The sequence below is a fragment of the Mastigoproctus giganteus genome, chromosome 7 (assembly GCF_048544385.1).
Source record: "Mastigoproctus giganteus isolate SK-2022 chromosome 7, ASM4854438v1, whole genome shotgun sequence".
NCBI lineage: Eukaryota > Metazoa > Arthropoda > Arachnida > Uropygi > Thelyphonidae > Mastigoproctus > Mastigoproctus giganteus.
In genome coordinates this window covers 37,529,456-37,550,765 of record NC_143581.1, presented here as the reverse complement: position 1 = coordinate 37,550,765, position 21,310 = coordinate 37,529,456, and the positions used below count along the sequence as shown (strand labels likewise).

The 21,310-nt window shown below is 34.8% G+C and overlaps 1 protein-coding gene across 1 annotated transcript in view; it reads right to left on the bottom strand.

Annotated features, from left to right (window-relative positions):
* Positions 1 to 21,310, bottom strand: part of SMC6 (Structural maintenance of chromosomes 6) — a 655,684-nt gene that overhangs the window by 167,703 nt on the left and 466,671 nt on the right. The window contains exons 17-18 of the mRNA XM_090377619.1: positions 17,089 to 17,305; positions 3,758 to 3,928 (exon numbers count right to left, since the gene is read on the bottom strand). Of these exons, the coding sequence (XP_090233745.1) occupies positions 3,758 to 3,928; positions 17,089 to 17,305 (388 nt within the window). The remainder of the gene's footprint in view (positions 1 to 3,757; positions 3,929 to 17,088; positions 17,306 to 21,310) is intronic.

Genomic DNA, 21,310 nt, shown 5'->3' with positions numbered 1-21,310 from the left:
ACTATTTGTACACACTGATTTAAAATGTCAAGTAAATCTTCACTCATATCTTTTGTAGCTAACTGTTCCCAATGAAGAAAACAGTGAGATGTTATATTAAATCTGGATGAGCAATTTTCTTTATGCGCGATACTAAACCCCTATGCTTGCCTGTCATTGCCACAGCCCCATCAGTACAAATCCCTATATAACAGGGTCCTGAGCTGGATATCATCATTCTTCTCTTTCTTGGTGATTCCCTTCTATTCTATTCTCTCTTTCTCTCTCTTAGGGGTAACTCGGGAATTTTTTTTTTTTTTGGCTGGTGTAGCATAAGCCTCAGGCTTCTTGCACCATACAGCTAATAATAGTAATAACTATTCCAAGAAATGTTTTTTGTTTGGAAATATGAATTGATGTTTTTAAAAATTTCTTCTGACGTTACTGAATAATAATTTCAGAGAACATCTTTTTCCTTCTCTTTTTTTCCCCCCCATCTATTCTTTTATACTTTTTTTGTTTAATTTTTCTGCCAAGCACGGGGCCCGAATGGGCCCAACTGGTCTTTCCTGTGGCCAGGAAAGCCCATGGCATTCCATTAATGATTTATCAAAGATTATCTTGCAGAAATAGGAAGGTGAAAAGCCTACTTATAAGGCAACTGAAGGACTGCATTTGGAATACTGTGTCCAATTATGGAGAACACATCTGAAAAAAGACATTGAGCTTCTTGAAAGGCTACAAAGATGGGCAACTCACATGGTGAGAGCAGCCAAAGGTTCTGAGAGCTCTCGAAATGAAAGAAGTCAGAATATAAAGAATTACAAAACTGGGAGGCCATAAATTCTGATTACTGGGGAGGAGGTTTTTCTTTTAAACAGAAGTCATTGATTGCTGGAACAAGTTGCCTTTGCAGGTAGTTGTTGAGGCTGACAGTTTGAACAAATTCAAAGATCAATTGGATAGTTACCTATGTGAGGAGGGGAAACACATAATTTGTATTTTATCTACTTCTTTCTTCTTTTTGCCAGTGCAGCAAAAGCCTGTGACTTCCTTGTACTATATGGAAAATACTATAACATTTTCAAGACATTTTTAAATTAAAAATGGGGAGAGTGTGCAGTATTAGAAGAATGAAGAGCAGTGTTTTCAGCTTCTTTTTTTTGTCTTTTTGCATTATACTCATTTATTTTATCTCTGTTTAATGGAGCTGAACGAAAATATCCATGAGTGACATGTCTATTGTTGTCCATCATTGCTCCTTTTAGTCCTGTGAGAGTGATTTTCTTCTCCCAGTTTCTTGGCCAGCCACGTGGAGGTAGGAGGGTATTGTCAGTGACCAAGCAGTTGCTGAAGTTAGTAGAATTGGTTAGGTAAAATTAAAAGATACAGGTAGTTCTTGACTTTACGAGTTAATTTGTTCCTAGCACGAGCTCGTAAAGCGGGAATTTATTTCCCATAAACACAATGTTAAAATAGGGGTTACGTTATCAACAATGAAATTAGTTAGCTAACTAGTTTATGTTTAAACAATGATTGATTTATGCAAAGAAATGAAAATGTAACCTGTAAAATCAAGCAAATTATAATAATAGAAAAATTATTTACGACTTACAAATGTTAAAGAATGTTTAATCTTTAATGGTATTTTCACAAATGCAATAACATAGAGTTTACTACCCGTTTAAAATTGCTTATGGTAACAAAAGCCCAATAAACTGGAAAGCGCAAATTGTTTTTATTGTTTTATGGTCGTGACCTCCAGAAATGTGCTTTAGAAAAATATCACAAAGCCATTTGAAATTGGTTCTTATAACATATGATAACAATGAAAGTGTAGTGCATTTAATGATTTGAATTGGTAACTAATACAATTTACACTAAAAAAAAATGACCTTTTACGGAGTTATATAGCGAAAATTTGAACTTCCGAGGTCGTGGAATGAATTACCAAAAAACAATGTTAGTGGGTTAACAGTACAATATTTTTGCGATACGATGGTAATGGATTAGCAACGTAAAGCGGGGTTGGATTAACAATGTAAAGTGGGGTATACTGTATTGTATAGCTATGTGTGTGGTTTGAAATGGGTATTTATGAATGTTTAACATTCATTTTTTGCAATTAATGTTCATATTTTCGATTTTGTTGATACTTGATACTTGGGAAAAAAAAAAAAAAAAACCTCTTAAACCCGGGAACTTGTAAAGAGAGAACTGCATGTATATATAATAAGAAAAGAAAGATGGATTTGCTTTCTGGGTCTTTTTTTAAACCTTGTAAATACAGTCACTTGAAGCAGACAAAAGAGAAAATGGCACTAGAAAAGAAATAACACAATAATTGCTTAGGAAAAGCATTCCACATTTCACAGAGGAAATCACTTTGCACTTCAGGCCTCTTATGGCCTAAGATGCTGGTGCACCATAAAACAAACAACAAGCTTATAGCACTGCTACATACAAATATTTCTCTAATTTTTTTCTTATTGGTCAATAATATTACAAGCATTATAAAAAATATATTGAAGTGATAATAATTGCTATTTATTTAAATTTTTTTTTAGTAACATCATGCATGCCTGTTTTGAGTAGCAAATAATGTGGCAATAAACAGATATTTCTAATGGAATCCCCCCACCACTACCACCTCATCTGACAACATACATATGGGCAAAACATGTATACAGGAGTGGATCTACCAATAGGTAAAGCAAACAAGTGCCTATGAGCAGCTGCTCGACTGAAGTGGTTGTCTATATTTCTGAATTTCATTGGCACATGCATAACTTATGTAACAGTGGTGCCAGATATTTAAGCTTGTTTGGAAGTATAAACCTGTGCTGGGATATATATAATTTATTTAGTAAACTTTGCATTCAATGAAACACCGGCAGTCTAAAAGTATGTAAATTTCCCACTCTCCCCCTTACTTATAATGTAAAGTGACTACTGCTAAATTTGCATTCTATAACAAGATCAACAATTCAGAAATACTAACAATCTTCAACCAGACATGATTTGTGATCATCAAAGGACTTCATGTTCCTACACAAAACACAAGATAATTTACAATAATAATCATTTAAACTAGATTATATAATTGTATTATTTTACAATAATAATCATTTAAAAGGCAAACAATAACTGTTTGGTAGGCAAACAGTAGCTGTTTTATGAATAAATTCCATATATTCTATGGTTGGTAATTGTTTTTTCTGAAATACCAAATTTTCAATCCAGAGGGAGAATCATTTAATCCTCACCCAATATTTTTCACCCTCATCTGTTGCAGCATTGAGAAAGTCAATAAAAGTTTCGCTTGTCTAGGTTGAACTCAAATGTAAATTTTTTCTCCACAGGGCATGGAAGGATGGAAAATGAAGCAGTCATATGACACAATTAATTGGTTTTAAAAATTAATATAATGAATGAGATAATACCTATTTTTGAAAGGTTTCTGAGAGTTCCTGCATGGTTGGTCTCTTGTTAAAGTTAAGATTCTAAGCTATATAAGCACCATTAAAACCTTTCACTCCCAGCGTCGTATACCATCACAGCCCTAACATGTTACTACCATTGACAAAAATTTCACATCTTAGCTGAAACAAAGTTTTGGTGGATTGGAAATAGAACTTTCCATGGTGCTATGAAAGTATTAAAAATGATTAAGATTAATGGTGGGGTATTTTTTTTTTTAAACCCCCAAAGCATTTACTGAAATGTTAAGAAATTTTTACAATGATTATATTTTTTAATACCAGAAAAATAAACCTACTTGAAGTTTATCTACTTTAGCGAATAACTCTTTAAGTTCCCTGTCTGTTTGTTCACGCTGCATTTCAATTTCCAAAATTTTCTGACTGTTTTCTTCCACTGCTCTTGACAAGTCTGTTTTATTTTGTTTCAAATTTTTTATTTCATTACAAAGTGTTTCCAATTCTTTTTCCTATAAATATTTAAATTAATTATTAATATAATATTTAATAAATTAAATAACACAAAAATATTTTATCCTAATTTATTTGGCATAGTGTGCATAGTACAGTCTTTGGGTCAGGCCACCCATGGTTTCCCACATCTGCACCATAAGTACTCTTGTGAATTAATACAGTATCACTGTAAAAGCTAGAAAAGTGTTTTGTATAGTACTGTATTGGGTTCTGTTGTTATGTTCTGGCTTTTGGCCCCCTCCCCCATGTTGCTTGTACACACCACTAGGCGGTAGCTAGGCTTGTCATTATTTTCTGGCTGGTCTTCACCAGGGTTGCCTCTGAGCGTCCTGGACGGAGATAAAAAAAAAAAAAAAAGTGAGAGGAGTGGGAGTTAAAGTTGGGAAGAAGCTAGAAGGATGGGTAAGTAAGGCATCCTTCAGATGAACGAGGCATGAGGCAGGAGAGACTGGAAAACTAACTCTGGGAGCCCACCCAGGGCTGGGGGAAGTAAAAAGATGAAAGTATTGCTGAGCTAAGGTGTCAGCAAAGTAGGGTCGTAAATTGGTATGTGACAACATAATGTTGATTGAGGTTCAGTTGGTAATTTCATCCATTGAGCTATTTATGGTGGGTGAAACTGTGGTTGGTAGTTCTTTCTGATGTTAAATGCACCCTGGGAAAATACAGTCAGTTGTTTGTAGTGTTCCTCTTCAGTGAGAAAGAGGAATTCTTCACTGCGTGGGAGGGACAGTAGTTGTGTAAGCATGCGGCTTCTGGGTGGATGATAAAGGTGACAGCTGTAGAGAACACGTTTATAATTTTCTTCGACTCCACAGTGGCAGAGAGGTTTGTCAGATATACATAGTTTGGTGGGCTTAGCATTGAAGGACCCATGTCCAGTTAGAAAGTATGTTAGGTGGAGTCCAGGTGAGTACCATGGAAGAGAGCAGGGGTAGATACAGTGGGAATAAACCTGTATGTGGTTCTTCCCTTAGCTGAGATATTCCAATCTTGCCGTCAAATCTGGACAAGGTGATTCATAATACAGGTGAACAGGATTATGGCAATTCCACGTTCAGCGGAGTATTGTTGTTATGAAAAAATGGGGGTTAGGTTCTGAAACTTTTTATAGAGGAAATTAAAAATTTCACTTTATAATTTAAAATGTATTCCAACTAAAAATATCATAAAATATATGGAAGTAATATTTTTCTATACTAATATTTGCTGGAATGGGGGTGTTTCAAAAATGAATGGCGAGACCGATTTCCTCCACAATTTCTCATCTCTCATTCCATTAACCCAACTGAGTGACAGCGAAGTCATGCCCCTAACGTAAATGTAAGGGCCCCTATGTTAAAAGAAAACTAAACCTCAAAAAAATCAAAATTAAATTATGGAAACAACAGAAACTTAATCAGGTATGCACTTCCATTATGGAATCGAAAGGAATTCCTACTTAAATTTAAAATGAAACTGCATGCTGAAAAAAAGTAAAACAATGAAATAAAACTTTTAATTGACCATGACTTACCAACACATGAAGAAATGTTCAATTGATGAAACTGCTAGCAGAAGGTGAACATGCTTTTGAAGTTGACTTACAAAATCTGTAATTTTTGTCTGTTGCTATTTTGTCATGATCTTTCTCATGTCAACATAAGAAACTGTAATATCATCAATGCTTCACTTAATTTTCATACTCCTATGAAATTCAGGATCTTCCATTCTCCTTCAGGAACTCAGGTACTTTAGAATCTCTGGTATACCCTTGTTTGTTAGTTCAGGTTTCTTTTGCTCTTCATTTTCTTCATCTTCACAACCATCTTTATTGGAGTCCAGTAGTTTTTCTAACTGCTCATTTTTTAATTCCTCCTGATGGGAATAATTATATGTTCTAAAATTTCTTCCTGCCTGTATCACTAAATTCCTCACCTCCAATATTGTTTGAAAGTTTAATAATTTTCTCAACTTCTGTCTGAATAATATTGAGGTCTTGTGAGTCACTTCCTGTTTCAGGGAGTAGCTTCTTTCAACAGGCCTTCCCAGTTGACTTCATTTCAGTCCATGACTGTTTGATTATTTCAATACCTGTTATTATTGTGAATTCAGCCTAACATTGGAGCACATTTTTACCTGGAAATCATTCAGTTTTTTCAACAAGATTCCAAGCTTCTCCTTAGATAATAAGATTTAAAACTCAAAATAAATCCTTGGCCCTGGGGCTGTAAAATTGATGTTGCGTTCAGAGGAAGAAACAAGTTTTACATTTGGATTGCAATTGAGAAGTGACACTGGGTGTCTTGGAGCATTGTCTAAGATAAGGAGTGCCTTGAATGATAAATTCTTATTTTTCAGATATCCTTCAGCTTCAGATACAAAACAATGCTCTAACCAGTTACTAAACAGTGAGCCAGTCTTCCATGCTTTTCTATTCGATCGGCAGTAAATGGGAAGAGAGGATTTATTTTTGCCTTTCAAAGCTCTTGGGTTTTCTGAACGATACATTAATGAAGGCTTGCATTTATAATCACCAGAAGCATTACTACAAAATAGGAGAGTGATTCTGTCCTTTGATACTTTGAATCAAGGTGCAACTTGAATAAATATGTCCTTCTTTGGATAAATGTCATGGCAGGCATTTTTCTCCAGTAGATCCAGTTTTACCACAGTTAAAAATCTGTTCTGCCATATATCCTCCCTCTTCTATTAAATTTTTCAATTCTGTTAAAAAATTTTCCACTGCCTCCACGTTGGCAGAAGCAATCTCACCAACAACTTTATTGTGAATACAGCAGACTCTTGATTTACAGGGATCGGATTAACCGGGACAGTTCAAGACTCCAAATTAAAAAGAAGAAAAAAATTAACGAGAAATCCTAAAATTCAAGTAATAAATAGAATAAGTATAAATAGATGTTTTGCAAGTCGTCATTGAGATAATGTACCTATTATCTTGCAAACCTTGCTGTCTTCCAGGGCCGCTGTGACCCTATGTGCCACCAGTAAGCGAAATCAAATTTGCCATGCCAAAATATTTGGATTAAAAAATAAAATAAGGCATAAATAATTATACAATTACAAGTAAATACTTACATATGTAAATAATTACATATCTCCCATGTAATGAAACAACAAACAAATATAACAAAATCAAACAAAATTCTGGAAATAAACTTTAAATTCCAAATCACAGTAATCGTACCCACAATAATAAAATAAAAGGAAAATTATACAAATTTGTTTCCTTGCTTTAAGAGATGCGAATTTATTAATTATTTCTTTTATGTTTATTAATCCAAAAGATCATTTTCTATTGAAATTATTGCCAAATTAGAGAGTCGCTGTTCATTTACATTTTCGATTGTAAATGATTTTGGATTAAGTTTGAAAACTCTGTTCGCACGAGGAAACTGAAACTGATAAAGTTAGAAAAATTCTTAATGCAACTGCTATATTTAGAAAAGTATCTGTAAAATCATTTTTAAAAATATATTGTAAACTTCAAATGGAACAATATTGCCTTTAATATAAATTTGAAGTAGTTTAAGTTCTTCATAATGCTAAACCATTATGACACTTTTGTCCTTCTTTTGATAAATGTCATGTCAGGCATTTTATCCCAGTAGATCCAGTTTTACCACAGTTAAAAATCTGTTCTGCCATATATCCTCCCTCTTCTATTAAATTTTTCAAGTTAGTTTGGAGTCTTTGGAGTCATTACAAATCATCACTGATAATGCTTAAAAATGTTAATCTTTGCAATGATTTAATAAATCATCATCTAATCATTTTTAAATTCAGAAATGTTATAGAACATTTTAAATATTTCTACAAGTTCTTTCATATTTGTGAACCTTTCAAGTTAATGAGAAAATTGTTGTGTACAATTTTGACTAATTTGAAAGAAAAATAATTATGAAATTTTGTTGTGGATCCCGAATAGCTTCATCTCTACCTTCAGACTCGAAATGACATTTTTTCAATCTTTTCCTTACAGTGCTTACTTCTGGAAACGAAGCTTCAATGCCAATGATAGCAGCCATATTATTAGCCAAATTGAGAATTTTTTCGACTGCTTCCTCTGTTCTATTTTCTTTAAAATAATCAGTGATATTCTGTAGACATTCAAGAGTTTTGTATATATCAGAATCCTTGTTTTTTTTTTGGAGCATTTTACTTATCAGATTAATTTTATTTAAAATATGATGCCAAATTATAATTGAACAAAGAAACTTATAACTTATAAGATGTTATGTTTAAGGCTATTGATTTAGCGTGATTCCTTGTATCCATATTTTTATTTTCATCCTCAGTGATTACACATAACAAATTCATAACAAAATACTAGAAATGACTAGCTTCTATAGTCATTTCTAATATTTTATCTATAATATTTTGTGAAATTATTTCAATAATTTCAGTATTTGATCACCCAAATAATGCCAATATTTTTCAATTCAGATTCCTGAATATGGAGAATATGTTCTGCCATAACTGAATCAAATTTAGAAATTGTTTCACAAAGTTTTAAAAAGTTACCATTGTCATTTTCATGTAACACTTTTGAAGATCCTCTGAACGCTATACATTGCCTCGCTAAAAATACTATCGTATTTATTATTCTGGCTGAACTCCAGAACATGGGTATCTCCGTTGCAGGCATGGAAGAAGAACGGAGTGATTGTCCGGTCAAGTTCTGTGATTGGCTGATTATTGGGAAAATGCGAAATTTACCTCAATATTGCATCACTGATTGGATGCAAATTTGCTTCTGATTTTAGCAGGAAATGCGAAAAAGCATGCTGTTGTTTAGTCGTCATTGTGCTGCTCTGCTGCCCTCAGTTATTGTATGTTGTTGCTATTCCGTTTGCAAAAGGATGGATGTAAGACTGTAACTGAATGTTGTATGAGTGTGAATTTGATATCTTCGGAATAGATGTTTTCAGTGTGGATGTTTGATGAAGTGTACTGACATACGAGGAATGATAAGGTTGGGGTTTTTTTTTTTTTTTTTGCTTTCAAGTTGTTTCTTGATGATTTGATATTTTTCGCAGTAATTGTATATATATATATATGAGTTTTATTAATAGAACCTAATAAGGTTCTGTTTATATTAGCAAGGGTGTGGGGGGCAGCAGCCCCCAGAACAAAAAAAAAAAAAAAAAGAAAGAAACATTTCTGTTGACATGCATGAGCAATTCTCGTTGTTAATACACGTGAAATCGTCTAGTAATGTGAGGAGGAGAAGAATCAGTGGTAGTGGTTGTATGTGCTGGTAATTTTTGTTAGTTGTTTAAAAAAAAAAAAAAAAAAATGGCGTTTTGTTGTTTCTTTTTCTTCATTTCAGCTCCGACATATTGTTATGTCACGTGACCCCCCAGTAACATGCGGGCAAGGAGGATAGCAGTGAGTGGGAGTTGCCTTCACGTCCTACCTCTGCTTTCTTCCACTCTATCTCGCCGAAGTATGGGGTTGTAGCCATATTCTGGAGAATAACCCTGCAAAATATAAATACGAAACAGACAGCGCCGGATGAAGATATTTCTGTGCCTGGGGCAGAAAGATTTTTTGGAGCCCTTTACTCGGGATATATAGTACTGTATATATTTTTGCCTCATTGTTCTTTTGTTTTTGGCACCTCTGGGCAAGATTCTTACTAGCCTGTACCTTAATCCGGCACTGAACACAAATCCAGATAATAAGAAAATTAACATAAGTCTGCAATTTCATGCACTGAATTTATTTCAAATGAATTATTTGCCTGTCGTGGTGAATACTGGTAAACGTTAACCAATCAGATGACCAGCGCAACTTCTGGGTATGTGAAACAGGGGATTGGATAGGCTTTACGAGCACCACTGAGTTACAGAATTGTAATTCCTTTAACTCTTAATTTGTGCTTAGTAGCAGCACTAATTGTCTCAATTGCCTGAAGGCCAGAGGTGCGAACTGTTAATCGTTTCCAGTTAAACCTCTCGTAATCCGTTTGTTAAATGGAAATTATTTTCTACGGAAACTATTTTAAATGTAATTACCAAGGGGAATTAAAAAAATATCTTTAAATAGGAAATTTTGTTTTGAAGAAGTTTGTTAAACAGAGGTCCGACTTGTATATGTCAAAAAAAATTTTGGCACCCTCCTGAACTTCCGCCTGTAAGCAACGCTTACCTCACCTATTCACATTACACACCACTGCATTCCATCCTGGTGTGTGAGAAAGAGATGAATGAGTGAGAGAAAAAAAAAAATAATAAATATAAACTATAAGAAAAAAAGTATAAAAATAGAATGCAATTAGAGTGAGAATGCAGATTACAAATGAAGTAAATGTGTGTCTCTCCCCCGCCTGGTGGGTTCCCCACTTCGAGCTAACATATTCCATCCCCAGAACAGGATGGGCATTTGATCTTCCTACCAGATTCAACAAGATATGGCCCTGACAACCATCACCGACATACTGTACCTTTGCTGCCAATATGCAATTTCCCAAAATAAAGAATCCAAAAAATGCCAAAGACCCATAGCCATAAGTTGCACCATCTTGAAAATTTTTGAGAAGACCCTTCTCTCAGCTCTCGCCCAACACTACTTTGGGCATCGCCTCTGCACCTACACTCCATCTTATCTGGAAGATCAACCGTCACAAATCTCCTTGCGACCCTTTTCCGGATGCAAAAAGCTCTCAACAATAACGGATATTAGACATATCCGCAGCTTTTGACAATATCTCGATAATGGCTCTGGAACAAATTTTATCTTTCTACTTCAAAATACAAGGCAATCTCCTGAAGATTTTATGTAGCATTCTGAAGGAAATACGTCTCATAATCTGTAATGACGATTTTATTGCTCATTACTCCATTTTGCAGGAGTGCCACAGGGAGGCGTTCTCTCAGTGTTATTTGCCGCAGCTCTGGAACCATTTTTTGCATTCCATAAAGACAACTTTATTACATATGCTGATGACCTGAAATTCTTCATCAAATATAAAGATCTACAACAAGTTAAGCAAACAAATCAAAAAGCCAATAACACAATAAATGAACTGGAGCATTATCTCAATTGTATTGGACTACGTTTAAACTCAAGTAAATCTGCTCAGATGACAATTACAAAGAAAAAGAGCAGGAACAATATCCCTATGCTAGTAAGCAGACGCAAAGTTCCAAAGGTTAAATTGCATGTAGACCTTGGTCTAAAGTGGGATGAGGGACTAACATTCTCCGAGCACTTTGATTACATCAAAGCTAAAACATATGCAGCGCTCTGGGCTGCCAAACAGGAGTTAATTGGCATTAGAAACCCAGATCTTGTTAAAAGTATATCTCGAAATGTATACTTCCCATCCCACTGTATGCTTCACAGATTTGGTCCTCTGCCCCACCGAGCAACCAGAAAGCTTTCCTTAGTATTGAATATTGGCTCCTGAGATGGCTGAACAGGATCTCGAATCACCCATTTACTATCTGTAGAGCCATCCTACTTTCCAATCTCAGCATTCCTCCCTGTAAACAGACAATCAACACAAGACACATTTTCACATTAGCCCATCTGCTAACAGGAAGATTAGACGCTCCCAGTATTGACGGCTTGTTTCACTCTTGTCGAGAAGCCACCAGAATTGCTGAAACAAGACATCCTCTTCAAAGCAACTAAAAAACTGGACAATTTAAGTCACTTTTTTCCAGCCAACACAATAGAACTCTTCAATAAACTAAGAATTGAACTAGAAAAGCTCTGTAACAAAAAAAGCCTACAGATTGCAAGTCTTTGCTGACTTCTATCATTTCCTCTAACTGTAGTGCACAGCCACTCGGCTCAAAAACTGCATTTAATTTTGATTGCTTTTAAATATATATTCTTGGTATTCTAGATGCCAACCTAAGAGGTTAAAATTTTAAATATTCTATAATGTTCAAAGATACCAAAAATAGCACTATAGCACTGTGCACAAGTTCAAGGAGATGGGGTGGAGGAATGCCAGAAATTATTTGCTCTGGAACTATGACCATTTATATTTGTAAAATAAATGTGGAAGTTTCTGGAAGGTTTAGGTATTTTTACAGATAAGTTTGTCCTATTAATCCAACTATTCCTGATGCCTTCAGTAGATAAGGCAATATTAGAGGGATGGGGGACGTATGAATTAATGAATTTTTGGATATGGCATATACACATCAAGAATTTACCCAGCTGTTGACATAAATTGTCCTCGATATTGCTTTCTGCACACTCAAACAATACTTGGACTCTTTCCAGTCTCTAGCTAATAGCAATTGATTACCACAGAGGTAGCACGTGATTATACACTTGCCAATCTGACCTCCTAGAAAGCAAGTACAGTGGCCAGCCTGCAAAAAACTTTTTAAAGCTTTGTGCATCAAAGAAATTAATTAACTGGTTACTCATGTTAATATATCCGTGATGTTTGTAACAACTATATGTAGTCATTCTTAAGCAGTCAATAAACGAGTGCTGTAAAAGTAAAGGTACTTTTTGAGGCTGTTATTGTTTGTTATTTGGGTTTTAGGAGCATTAGCAACTAAGGCCATATTGCTCTGGGAATATGTGGTAGTCATTCCCTGACCTTTCCGCATCCTCCGTATTTGGTGGTGACGGGATTGAACCCCGGTCTAATCAAGAATTAGTTGAGGCATATGATGCAAGAAAGCAAGCTTATACAGCATCATCCAAAAAAAAAAAAAAAACTTCCAACTTCGCCCATCCAGTCACTCCAAATGTTTGTCTAGTTCAGCCTTAAATTTATTTAAGCTATCAACCTCCACAACAACAGACGGAAGTCTGTTCCAGCAATCAACTACCTGCTGGCTACAGGCAAACTTCCACACATCTATTCTACAACTCTTTCCTGAATTTGAATCTATGCCCCCCTAAGGTTCTTAATCTGAGCAAGCAGAAGTATCCCATCAATACTGAGCCTGCTCAAACCATTCAAGGCCTTATTCACCTCAATCAGATCACCTCACAGGTGCCTAGTCTCCAGATACTGCAACTTGCCTTGTTTGTCTAGTTCAGCCTTAAATTTATTTAAGCTATCAACCTCCACAACAACAGACGGAAGTCTGTTCCAGCAATCAACTGCCTGCTGGCTACAGGCAAACTTCCACACATCTATTCTACAACTCTTTCCTGAATTTGAATCTATGCCCCCCTAAGGTTCTTAATCTGATTCTGCCGGTCTCCTACTCTTGATATCATTAGTGCCAACGTGTACAACTATATCACCTTTTGTGCCCTTAAAAGATGATATCTGCACAACGTCATCAACCTTTGATCCTGGCAGACATACCCTGGTCCTGTTACACCTATCCTTTTTACAAAGCATGTTCCCCATTTCCCTGACAATAGAGTCACCAACAACTACTAGTTCCTTTGGGACGAGCGCATTCTGCCTTGGGGGTTGCCGCTGTGTTGCGCGATGACCAAGTGCAAGCTCTGGCGTTGATGTGGGCAGCTGACAGCTCGATGGGCCCCTCAATTTAGTTCCTTCGAGGGCATCCACCCTGTCCTTCAAGCTCTCATATAGGCCCATAAGAACGCTGAGTTGTTGCCTGATTTCGATACACTCCTTGCATCGCACACACACACAAAGACATCCCCCATGGCAATATCATGTCCCGTACCTGAATGCTTCACAAACATCATGCAAGCTGTGCATTTTAGAAGGCAACTGCCCCCCCTCAGTTCTCCTCTGAGCCACAGCACTTCCATTAGCTTGAGCCTTTTGTTTTTCTGCTCTGGTCTGAGTCACGATTTCTTTTAATTTAAATAAAATTTCAATTTCAGTTTATAACCCTAACTTATCTCCCAACACAGTTATAACGGGATATATAATTTTTAGTGTCAAGCATTAATTATCTCCGAGTTCCCTTTATATAACTTCCGTATCAGTTATGTATTAATTAATTATGTTACGTTTGTAATCTAAGTCGGTATATGTATTTAGTTAAAAGTACAATTTAAAAGCCAACAAAGTTCAACAAGTTTAATAGATTTTACCGATCACTGAAAATATTATAACTTATACTATACTAACGCTATCTAGGTTCGATATATAATGATCGTATAAAAAAGGCGGGAAGTTACGAACGGTAATCTATGGACACTTAAGTATTAATTAACTTTCAAATCTCGCTGTCTCAATTCAGAATAAACTAACGATCGTTACTAGGTCTATAAGCTACTTACAAAAAATAATTTGATGTAAAAAATATTCAATAAGCGGCTAAATATGGCTAAAAAAAAAAACTTCTCTTTCAGCAGAGTTGCGACTTGTAACACGTGGATACGCTTACCGATACTTTATGCAATTGCAAGGCCGAGTAAAGAATAAATACACCAAATTAATCAGAAAATCACAAAATAATGCTATACTACTAAATTTAAATCAAAAGTTTTAGAAAAACAATAATTTCAAATCAATAAATATGAAAAATCCACTTAGCGGCTTTGAACACATCTGGCCCCTACTAGCCTCGTCAGCAGACTCCCAGATTACCTTGATCTCTTTATAGGAAGGATTCTTATCTAACTCTCCTAGTCCATCATATGAATTAGTTAAAATACAATGAATTTAATGAACTACATTTTAACATGTTCCATAACGATAGCTACGACACCGACTTAATAACTCAAAATCATCGTCAAGGCCCCAATCCAACTCCAAAATTATCAATGGTGATGCAACCATCAGTACAGGAAAACATTATGTCAAATTTACTCATGGTAGAAAGAACAACTAAATAAGAAATATATGAAGACAAATTTATTCCTCCTTAAGTTAGATAAAAGTTTTGATACTTCGTGCTTACAGGACGGAATGAAACTGAAAAATGCGTCGATGTGCATTTTTTAGTTTCATTTAAGTATTTAAAAGAAATTTAGTCCTCATCATGCATGCATTTATAGGACCAATCATCTGATATTAAAAAAGGTCTACGAGTATTAATCAAGTTTTTATGGAGTTTCATTTCAAGCGCTACAGCAATAAGTAATTTACTATAATTGTGCTGAATATTAATTATTTTGGCTTCATTAAAAAGAAAGGAATGTATACCTCATTCACAGCATGGAATGCCAACTCTGAAGCATTTTCTTCAAAAAAAAAAAAAAAAAAAAAAAAAAAAAAACGGAGATATTGAGCAGATAATAGCTCTTATTATACTAAATTTCCTGAAAATGTATGCATTCTATATTAAGAAACAACCATAGGAATGTTTGCTAGCATAGTACTACTGTAAAAAGTTAAACATTAGTGTATTTTAGATTTTCCTTCTCTGTATTTCTGTTAGATACCATAATGTAATTATGAGTGCTTCAAGGCAGATACTGATAGAGACTTGGGCACCTCTTCAGAAATGCTGAGTCAAAGTTTGCTTAAAACAACAGCTTGCTGTCAAAAGGGCATTTCGAAAGTTTCATGAGAAGATTCAAACAGTTTTTTTTTTTTTTTAACACATCTAAATATCTTCTCATACTCAGCACTGCTGTGAGGAATTAAAATGTCAAGCATGACATTAGATAATTTCATACATTTAAAGTTTGTTCCCTTCTACATTTGTTGGTTCCCCAGCCAAGGACCAGTGTACATCAGTTCTTTCTTCTTTCATATCAGTGTCTGGTATATTCTCACACTGAAATTAACATAACATAGCACAAAACATCTATTTCTTTACCCTCAATGTTACTGAGAAGTAGTGGAAACTTGTTCACATAAATTTTCAAATTTGAGAACACAGTTGAACAGTTGAAAATGCCAAGATACGAATACTACTTGTAGGATACAAATACCATTTATTTAGGCATTTTAAGCTGCACAAGATTAGCTGTGGTGGATTGCTGACCCTTCGTGCTCTATTTTTCTTGTTTTTCTCAATTACATTCATTATTGCATGGTGGTTTTGGATGCAGCTAAGTTTCAGTAATCTTTATGGAAAATGAGGATTCAGTTAAACTGCAAAAATTTGAATAATTATCTAACTGGCAGTTCCATTAGATGACCCAATGGGCACCTATGATTTATCTGGGGTAGTGAGTTGCCTGTATTTTCCTCCATTTGAATTTTAAAATATTGATTTAGCCTTGGGATTTAAATATAGTGTAATTCAACACCTATTTGAAAAACTATTGGAAAGTGATATGCCAAATCTTCATGAGCTAAGCCATTTTAAATATTTAAAAGACTGTCTTAGCTAGAGATTACATGGTTTATGAATGAGATTGGAACATATACCTTTGTGTCTTTAGTAATGAAAACTTGCTGCATCCAAGAACTGAATATGCTCAAGATCAGGAGTTTCCAAACCTTTCCTTTTATATACTACTTAGAAAACCTTATAACACAATGCTTTGTACCTAAAATATGCTATAAATTTATCGAATACCTTTTCAACATGGTGTGAAATTCAATACAATATTAATAATGAACAAATAAAATGTAAAGCAAGGAGTAAAAAGAAACTTATACAAATTCAAAGCAAAAATGTAAATCAATATGATGAACTTGGAATTTGAACAGAAAAATTAATTTGTTTGTTTAAACAGCTTGGGTTATTCCATCCAACTAATATGTTTAAAGTTTTGAAGAATTTATTCTGTTAAACAAATAAATTCCCAATATGCTGTAAACCTAGCCTTGAATAAATAAGTGGTGCAGAAATGAACCAGAAATTACAACTTTGTCTGAGAGATTTAGTGGATACTTTTCTTCAAGCAAAATAACAGAATCCTGATTTCTTGAACTTGAATTGGTTCTCCAGCCCAAGCTAAGTCGATTAATATTCCCTTTTCTTTGATGGCCAGCTTATTCAAAATAGAATAACTGGAAATCAAATAACTACATTTGTATCTGAGTGTTTTGTACTTTTCACATACCTCTTAAAAAGTTATGCATACTAATAGCAGTACACATTCATAGCTTGGAACCTGCTGCTCTAGATGCTCAAATACCATAAGCTATACAGATTCCCAGTGTTTAAAAACTATACTCCGATGTGAAGAATAAATATGTAATTAATATTCAATAAATGTTTGGAGCATTAAGCATGATGTCATAACTGATGACTATTCTTTTTACAGAATAGTCATCAAATGACAATTATTTTTCTAATTCAAACTTTCCTTTAAGAAATAAAACCTGAACTGAACATACCAAGACGTCTACATCTCTAACTTCAAGCTCTTCTCTATTTTGTAGATCCATTATATCTTTCTTTAAAACTCTAATTTTATTGATTATCGTCTTCCGTTCTTGTTCACAGGCATTCAATTCGCTACGGTATTCGTTTATGGAATTTTTGAATTTTTCCCGTTCCTGTTTATTTTTACGAATGGAATTTTCAGTTTCCTTTATTTTTGCCTCAATGGACCTATTACAAATATAAATTATATAATGAATATAAGTTACATAAGTAAGATATGCAAGAACTTGTGTTACACACTAAAATATCTGTAAGATATGCAAGAACTTGTGTTACACACTAAAATATCTGTAAGATATCCAAGAACTTCATGTGACACAGCAAAAATAAGTGTAAGCATTTATCTCTGCTGTGTAAAATGAAGTATGTTGCAATGACAGTAGTGGTAAATTGATGAAAAGCATCACAGTGAATTGGCTGAATTTAGAGTTTGTGTGGATCCTAAATGAATGTGGAGTGTCAGGCCTTGGGCCTTTTATAAAAAGGATTCTTAGGGCACCTAGCTAGATTTGGCTTTGTCTAGAATGACCAACTCACAGGTAGACAGAAATATGTAGCTGAAGCAGATCAGATATGAGATAATATGCAGAAAAAATGGATATGACTGACAAATATATAATATGCATAATATAATAAGCTTAAACTATACAGGGATGTTGCACAAATTGGGCAAAACAGTATTTAATCTATAAGCAATCTAATCATACATTTATCACTTAGTAAAACTCATCATTATAATTTAATTACTAAAGTATCATTTTAATGGTTTAAGCCCGTTAATTACTAAAGTATCACTCTGATCCAAGCCCGAGGCGGGATTCCAACTCATGACCTTTGGGTTGCCAGGCAGGCACTTTACCCACCTGGCTAGCTCGGTTGGTAAAATATATGAACTAGTGAACTGTCATACTTTGTTGTTGTTGTTATTTGGTTTTAGGAGCATTAGCAACTAAGGCCATATTGCTCCGGGAATATGCGGGGTCATTCCCTGACCTTTCTGCATCCTCCGTATTTGGTGGTGACGGGCTCAAACCCCGGAATCAAGAAGCCTGTGCTATGCACTGCTGCTCCTTCCCACCTGGCTACGGAGGCGCCATCATACTTCGTAAGACTGTTGATAATATCAGTAGAAGTTAATTAAAACAATTTCATTATAAAATGCATCAGACTGGTTACAATTACATTTTTATCAATTTTGTTTACTGGTTACAATTACATTTTTATCAATTTTGTAGTTTAAATCCAATACCTTTTATACACCTAGTTAAAATAATACAGTACACACTTGTAAAAGAGATATGTACAATTTGGGAAAGTTGTATGGATGATTTCCTTTGGCACACTTTGTCCAGAATGTCATGGAACAACATTCAGCAGTAGTCTGTCAACATATATTTGTTTCACAAACCTTGGTAACAATTTTCTATTGATCCCCAACTATCATGATTGAACTATTTTCACTGCTCATCACTCATTGTGCCAAGGTTTTGAGAAAAGAAGTCTAAATGCAAATGCAAGTAATGAAGTTTCAGTGACATATGACATTCAATTTCTTTATATGTATCAGGCAGTTTCTGAACTCCATCTTTCATGCCAAGACTGTGGTTACCCCAAAATGTTTAAACAAAGCTATTTGAAAGCTGCCTGTAATGTTTTCAGTTTTAATAGACAGGCAGCATTTTTCAAAGTTTTCACCTGCAGAAGTTCTCTTTGAGATTCCATAAAGAATCTATCTTTCATATCACTGATTTATGAAAATTTCCAATTTAAGTAATAAAATCCACTTGAATTCATTTTATCTATTGCATTTGCAAACTTTTTATTACTCCAAGTTTTAATGTTGAGAGGTGGAAGGAAGATCTTCACTGGATCTACTAATAGAATATATTGCACACTACTCATTCCTGGCTCATATGTGCTTCTTTGATGCCAGTAACACCTGATTTAATGGTTGCATAGAGGGAAAACAATGATTTTGAGTAACTGTAGATATTCCATTGATGAGCACTGTGTTGAACTGCTTTGACCACCATATTCACATTATATATATATATATATATAATGTGATATATATGATATGTGATATATAATGTGATATATTTATATATAATATAAATACATACATATATATATATATATATATATATGTATGTATTTTTTTTTATATATATATATATATATATATATATATATGTATTTTTGATGTGAAAACATCTATGGTGGCGCTAGAGTAAAATCAATTGGTAACAAAATTTTCTTACAATAATGGAAATGACGCAATTGACTATTAAAGAAATTTTTTTAGGGAAATGATGCAATTGACTATTAAAGAAATTTTTTTAGGGAAATGACGCAATTGACATCATTTCCTATTAGGTTACTGTTAGATTTTAAATGACACAAATGATGTCACTACCTAAATTGGCGCCTCTGTAGCCAGGTGGGCAGGAGCAGCAGTATGTAGCACAGGCTTTTTGATTAGACCGGGGTTCGAGCCCATGACCACCAAATACGGAGGATGCGGAAAGGCCAGGGAATGACCACCACATATCTCTGGAGTAATATAGCCTTAGTTTCTAATGCTCCTAAAAACCAAATAACAAACAACAAAAACAAACAAACCTAAATTGGTACTACCAATGCTAACTCAGTCACTAACATTGATTCGGTAGAGCGAATAGTTGATTTAGTAGAGTAAGTTCATACCAAGATATGGAAATGACGTCACTTCCTAAATGATGCCAACTCGGTCACTAACATTGATTACGTAGAGTAAACAGTGGGTAGTAATATTATCCAAGAATAAAACGCAGACTTTAATAAAATCTGCTTCTCAAGATTTTGATCGTCAACCTTCTAAGTAGAGTAAGTAAATAAGTTTCGATCAAACTGTTCAAAAATTTAAACAGTTTTACTCTAGTGCCGCCATAGATGTTTTCACGTAAAATAAAACATCTTTCGTGTATTCAGGGTAAACACACACACTGCTGCTTTTTTTTTTTTTTATTTATTAATTTATTGTACTAGTTCATATCACAAATTTAAATAAATACACTAACTGTTTTGATTAAAATAGTTTAATACTGTAAAAATATAAAAATATAAATATAATAAAATGTACCAAGCGATACAGTGGATACTGTAAAATAATATTTACAAAACTGATTTACTATAAAATAAAATAAAATTTATTACAAAAATGTTAAAATACAATAAAATATGAAAATTAAAAGCGATAAAACAATGATTGTAGCTTTCGGGGGCATCCGCCTCCTTTCTCAACAACAATGCTACTTGGGCAACACATCCTTTAGTATCAGGTTCACGGTACCCGTGACTGACCGGGCGCATGTTCAGTATTACTTTCGCGTGCGCCAGAACCGGAAGTGGCTCGAGAATGTGGAAATGCAAAGCGCTCATCTCTTGCAAGGACTACAGCTTCCAAGATGGGGTGGAGCCGAACACCCCCGTCCCTATTCATGCTACTGTTTTCGGACAAGCCAATCCACAAACTCTCCAACCACTTATGGTCCCAGAACCTGTGCGCCCGGTCAAGGATGACAGCATTATCAAAGATAGTGTGGAATTTGTGAGCATTGTAAAGAACCAAAATGTAGAAGAGAATGAGGTAATGATGTCGTTAGATGTAATATCATTATTTACTTGTATCCCCATAGTACATGGGGTGGAATGTGTAAAGTTAGCCCTGCAAAAAGATGATACCTTAAGTGCCAGATCTCATTTAAATTTGGAGGATATATGTTGTGGCGTAGTAATGTACACGCAAGTTCACGGCACAGCTATGGGTTCTCCGATTAGCGTGACTGTCGCAAACCTAGCAATGGAAGAATTAGAGAATAGGATTTTTGCAAACTCAGAGTTCCCTATGCGTAGGTGGAAAAGATACGTGGATGACACGTTCACTATGGTACAGAAGGGGAGAGAGGAGGATGATGTTAGTTTTCTCAATGGTGTCTCTCCTTTCATACGGTTTACCTCAGAGGTAGAAGTGAATGGTACCCTCCCATTCCTGGATGTAATGGTGTACAGAGAAGGCTCCAGGCTTAGAACTACAATCTTTAGGAAACCAATGTGTAGGAGCCAGTACACCCATTACAGGTCAGCGCAGACTGTGCAGCATAAAAATATCGTTGCCAATGGCACTTTTGGGTA